The following is a 5,996-nucleotide window of genomic DNA, read 5'->3' on the forward strand; positions in this document are numbered from 1 at the left end:
AAAGCGTCCTGAAGTACTGAAGTGGCTATGAACCCTTCCGGAACCTGAACTGGTCTAACTGGTACAGTCTGAACTGGAACCTCCTCCTGAAGATCCACCTGAGGTTCTACAACAGGTGTTATTGCTCGAGCACTAGACTGAGCTCTACCTCTGCCTCTGCCTCTGCCTCTAGCACGACCTCGACCTCGACCTCTACCCTGGCCATAGTTGCCACCGGGGGCTCTAGTCCCTGTCCATCGGTAAATGTATTACGTGTTCTCGTCATCTGTGAGAGAATAAGAATGGAATGGTTCAATTATCGATGGTAGAGTAAAATTGCATGACAGGATAAGAAAGAAGTGATATTATTCCTAAACTTTATAGCCTCTGAAAGATAAGTACAGACGTCTCTGTACCGATCCTTCATACTCTACTAAGTTTACTCGTGACTCGTGAGACTTATGTAACCTAGCGCTCTAATACTAACAGTCACGACCCGAAATTCCCACCTTCGGGACCATGATGCGCCTAACATTTCACTTGCTAGGCAAGCCAACGTTTGAATATAATTAGCCATTTTAACAAAGTTTTAATTTAATTAATAACAAAGAAACAAATGCGAAAATAAAGTCTGAAATAATAGTGAATAATCCATAATAGACGCGATATTTAAATACCATCCCAAATTTTGGAGTCATAAGTGCACGAGCTTCTAGAATAATACAAACAAGGGACTGAACGAAATAATGCTGTCTGAAAGAAAGAACACAGCTAAAATAAAGTAGAAGGGGGCTTCAGAACTACGAACGTCGTGCAGCTATAGCTCAAGTCTCCACTGGTAGCTCAATCCGAGCAAGTCTATGGTACGCCGCTGGGACCAACTCCGAAATCTGCACCAGAAGTGCAGAGTGTAGTATCAGTACAACCGACCCCATGTACTCGTAAGTGTCGAGCCTAACCTCGACGAAGTAGTGACGAGGCTAAGGTGAGTCACTTACATTAACCTGTACGCAATAATAGTAATAACAATAATAATAACGGGAATAGTAGTAAGACCAGTAAATAATATTAATAATTAAAATGAATTCAGCAGTCACAATCCCTCAACTTGTTTCCATTGCAGAGTGCAACCCATTCTCCCAATATAAACTTTAAATAAATCTGTTGCGGCGTGCAACCCGTTCCTAAACTTTAAATAAATATATTGCGGCGTGCAACCCGCTCCCTCAATATATTTTAACAACTCTTAAATGTAATTAAAATACTCCAAAAAATACCACGTTCAATGAGAAACTGTTAAGCATCAAAGCATACAATAATTATAATTTATTTATGAAACAAACAATAAAAAATAACAATTAATTTTGAAAATCACGGAGAAAATAGGCAGTTTAATATTTAATATGCTAAATGTCAAGTAGTAATTAAGACACATAAACCAAATAAGCATGTAACAATAATTGCAAGAATTCAAGAATTTATATTTGACAAGAAATAAGAGAGAAATAATTATTATAACAGTTAATTCGTGTCTTAAACAATTTAAGATATTTTAAATAATTAAGCAACCAATTAATTTGACAAAGTATAGGCACTAGTCACCTTGCCTATACATCGTTACACATGAAATTCATGTAGTAAATAATTCAAGGGTTCTATTCCCTTAAGTCAAGGGTAACCACGTCACTTACTTCGTTTCGCAACCAAATTCAAGTTTCCAATACACCCTTGCCTCGCGAATTAGTGTCTGAAATCCTCAAATCTAGTCATAAACAATTCAATATATTCAATACAAATCGTAAGAATTAATTCCATATGAATTTAGTAATTTTTCGGATTAATATTTGAAATTTATCTCAAAAATCATCAGTGGGACTCACGTCTCGAATCTCAAAAAAAACTTACGAAATCTGAACACTTCTTCCGATACGAGTTCAACCATACAAAAATTATCGAATTCCGACATCGGATTGGCTTTCGAATCTTCATTTTACATTTTTGGAAGATTTGATAAAAATCCGATTTTTCTTCCATAAATTCACGGATTCATGATGTAACTGAGTATGAAATCATGAAATATAATCAATATAGGATAAGAAACACTTACCCCAATATTTTTCTGTAAAAATTGCCCAAAATTCGTCTTACCCGAGCTCAAAATCGAAAATGATAAAAAATGGGACGAAATCCCATTTCCAAATTTAAGTTTTATTGTCCAGATTTTTTACTCATCGTGATAGCAAGAATTCGTTCGCAATCGCTTATAACTATTTCTGCCCAGGTCCATTTTACTCTTCGCGATCGCGAATAATTCTTTGTGATCGAGAAGCATATTTTGGCTGCCTCAATTTTTAACTCTACGCGATTGCGTAAATGGTCATGCGATCGCGGAGAACATTTTCTCAGCCTTACGCGATCGCGTACTGCCTTGTGCGATCGCGTAGCACAAATGGCGTGCCCAACTTCTGCCTTCATTCCTTCTACGCGAACGCGGCTTGGTCCTCGCGTTTGCGGTGCTTTGGGAACTAACCTTCCGCGATCGCGTGCCTATCTTCGCGAACGCGAAGGGTAAAAATCACGGTTCACAATTTCCTCTTCGCGATCGCAGGAATGATTTTACGATCACAAAGCACCATGCACCAGATGACAGTTGATGCTCAAAAATCAGATTTTCTAAGTTCCAAACCACCCGTAGCCTATCCGAAATTCACCCGAGCCCTCGGGGTTCCAACCCAAAATGCACACAGGCCAATAACCTCATACGAACTCGCTCGCGCGATCAAAACACCAAATTAACACCTAGAACTACGAATAGGACGCCAAATCAAATGAAATATTTAAGAAAACTTTAGAATTTCTATTTTCACAACCGAATGTCCGAATCACGTAAAATCAACTTCGTTTCTCATCAAATTCGACAGACAAGTCATAAATGACATAACAGACCTATGAAAATTTACAAAACTTGAATTCGACCCCGATATCAATAAAAGTCAATTTGTGATCAAACTTTGAAATCTTTAAGCCTTTAGGCTTCTAGTTTTCGACAACTGGCAATAATTCAAGTTAGGGACCTCCAAATTAAATTTTGGGCATATGCCCAAGTTTCAAATCACGATACGGACTTACCGAAATTGTCAAAACACTGATCCGAGTATGTTTGCTCAAAATGTTAACCAAAGTCAATTCAGTTGAGTTTTAAAAGGTTCTATTTCACATTTTAATCAATTTTTCATATAAAACTTTCCGAAAAATTATACAGACTATGCATGCAAGTTAAGGAATAATGAATAGTACTTTTTGAGATCTTTAAACACAAAAATATTTATTAAATTTAAAGATGACCTTTTGGGTCATCATATTTCTCTAGTACTACTTTTAACTGCTTTTACCTTACGTAGTTGCAGATGAAGGAAGCTATTAATGTAGGTTGGCCCAGTGGAAATTCTTCCTATAAAACTTCTCAATAAATGAATTTTGTAAGACCACGTTTTCCATATTATTATTAATTAGAAAAGGCATGGAGTTATTGCAGGTTGGTCCGTAATAAAATTCTATCGCTAAACAAGATATTCCTAAAATTGCGATCAATATAGTTGCTGGAGTACTTCTTTATTAGTAGCTGAATATTTTGACCTTTTATAGAATATTTGGTCCATTTATTCTTAAGAATATCAATAATTATTTTTTTTACTATGTTACATAAAACTTATACTCTTTGCTCGTTCACAATTATTACCACAAGTTTCAATCTCTAAAGAGGGTTATGAACTCGTGCACTACTTTCTTTATCTCTAATAATAACGTAGTTTGATCATTTCCTACTTAGTTTGTTCTTTTTAGCTAAAAGCTTCTCTACAAATCATGCATCTCTTATCTCATCATATCATACTTCATCTTTTATGTCATTGAAGTGTAATATTGTAAGTGACAATAGCTGTTTGTCTGCGGGGATATATAGCCCCAATGACACCTCTAGTGGCAATATGGCCTGTAATATGTTAAACTCCGTTTAGTAAGTAATATAAAAATCCTATTAGTACTCAAAAAAGAAGTGCAATATTATATTGTACATTAAAAATATCAAACTTGACAATCTTACACAACTTTTGCAATACACAGAAGCTCGAAATTCCTAAGATTTCTTCGAATAGTAAACCTTATTAAATATAGTTCATGATAAATCATCCAATAACAATATTTTCTTCTAAATCTTGGGACAATATCAAAGAAATGGAGTAATCAACACAAGAGATGGAGAAATCAACACAAGATCTTCATTTCCTGAGTTAATGGTCCAACATGAAAAGTGGACAGCCTTATTTTCCTCATTAAACCTTATGCTTTCACCTTCCAAATCATCCAAGCTAGCTGAAACTAATCCAGTAATAGAACCAAATGGAGAAATCCCTTCTCTAGAAAAAATTTCCACCTTAACATCCTCTAATGTTTCTTTAACAAACAAACAGAAAGTTGAAGCCAACTTCTTACCAAGTTTGTCTTCTGCCTCTTCAACACATTTTTCAGCAAGATTCTTGTGGATATTATCTCTTAAATTCAAGATCTTTGTGGGTATTTTAAAGATTAAGGTTTCATTAATTTGTTTGCTTGTGGTGGAGCTTAGTGATAAAGTTGGTGAACAGCCAGTTTTCCTAAGATTTGGAAGGAAAAATGTTGGAATTTTGGGCATGTCTGCTGATGATACAACGTTGTTGTGAATTTTGGACCATCTATTCAAGAAACTAGTCATGCCATAAGGATCTGCTAGAAATAGGCTGCAACTTATACCAATTGAGTATCTTCCACACTTGAAATTTGTCACCTGAACAATAAAATCATTCATCAATAATATTCTTGCCTTTTTAATAAAACCTAAAAACCCTATATTCAGTCCATAAAAATCTTTCAAGAAAAATGGTAGTATAAGTTTTTGCTAATAATCTAACTTTATGTTGGACTGATCTTATGGTACCAAAAGAAAGAATAGCCATATATTTTTTATTTAATTTAATCATTTGATATTCAAAATCCACCCGGACTATTTAGGACTTGCACAAACGCTTCTTATCAAGAGTTGCTCCGTTTTTATACGGTCCAAAGTTGAAAATGGAGAAATTCTAGGTGGGGAAAAGCGCTTTTTTTTATAACAGGTGATCTTATGTGGCGCAAATTTAAATTAGTGGAGTGGATGAGTTTCAAATAACAAATCTTAAACCCCAAATAAAATAAATTAAAAGGAAAAGTGTCTGCATTCCTACACTAACCTGGACATAAAAAAGAGGTGAATACTGAGGATTTGATTCATTGACATCCTCCCAAAAGACAAGCTCAGCTTCTGCATTTTTTTTTTCCTTTATAAGATCAAGAAAATGTGCCAAGTCCATAGGCATGGTAGCCTCAACAAGTCTAACACCAGAATCATTTGATACAATTTCAAACTCTTCACTATCATCATTTTCTCCTTTTCTTTTAAGTCTACCAGCAAATAATGGTTTTTCAACAAGTGCCTTTCCTAATGACTCTTTAATCCAACCAGCTATTAGCCACCCTGAATCCTCTTCTGAGGCTTTGTTATAGCAAAGAACTATGTGAAAACGCCTCTGGAGATTGCCTGAGCCAAGATTTTCAGCAATGGCGACTCGCCGCGATAATCTTGGATCAGTTGGTTTCGTTGGCATCACTGTTTGGATTGCTTCAATTTGTAAGTTAGAGCCAAGATGTGCAACTCCATTTCCATTGCAATTTGCCATGTTGAAGAGAATTCAGCATGCAATAGTTGAGTGACATTACAAGGCATTATATATATATATATATATATATAGGTAAGGCTAGAGGTGATAAGGGGATATGTTGGGTCAAAAAGAGTCATGATCTAACTGGTCTAAAGTTTGCTTGGATCAAGATGAATCAAATAAAGGGTTATACTCCAATTCGTTTTTTATTTGCTTTCTGAAAAGAAAAAAATATTGCACAAATTGCATACAAATTTCTTCACACTATCGGTAAATACATAAAAT

At 35.3% G+C, this 5,996-nt stretch overlaps 1 protein-coding gene across 1 annotated transcript; it reads right to left on the minus strand.

Moving 5' to 3' along the window:
* Positions 1–4,193: 4,193 nt before the first annotated feature.
* Positions 4,194–5,766, minus strand: LOC104103818 (10-deacetylbaccatin III 10-O-acetyltransferase-like). Its single transcript, XM_009611751.4, has 2 exons — positions 5,244–5,766; positions 4,194–4,801 (listed from the first exon to the last, which is right to left on the minus strand). Exons 1-2 carry the CDS (start codon positions 5,727–5,729, stop codon positions 4,205–4,207), a joined length of 1,083 nt encoding a protein of 360 aa, XP_009610046.1. The 5' UTR covers positions 5,730–5,766; the 3' UTR covers positions 4,194–4,204.
* Positions 5,767–5,996: the final 230 nt, after the last annotated feature.

Source organism: Nicotiana tomentosiformis, chromosome 8 (assembly GCF_000390325.3).
Source record: "Nicotiana tomentosiformis chromosome 8, ASM39032v3, whole genome shotgun sequence".
NCBI classification, from domain to species: domain Eukaryota; kingdom Viridiplantae; phylum Streptophyta; class Magnoliopsida; order Solanales; family Solanaceae; genus Nicotiana; species Nicotiana tomentosiformis.

Excerpts from the sequence above, each read along its gene's own strand:
- LOC104103818 (XM_009611751.4), bottom strand. The coding sequence starts at position 5,729 with ATGGCAAATTGCAATGGAAATGGAGTTGCACATCTTGGCTCTAACTTA. Across the intron at positions 4,802-5,243 it reads CACCTCTTTTTTATGTCCAG|GTGACAAATTTCAAGTGTGG; the intron begins GTTAGTGTAGGA and ends TTTATTGTTCAG.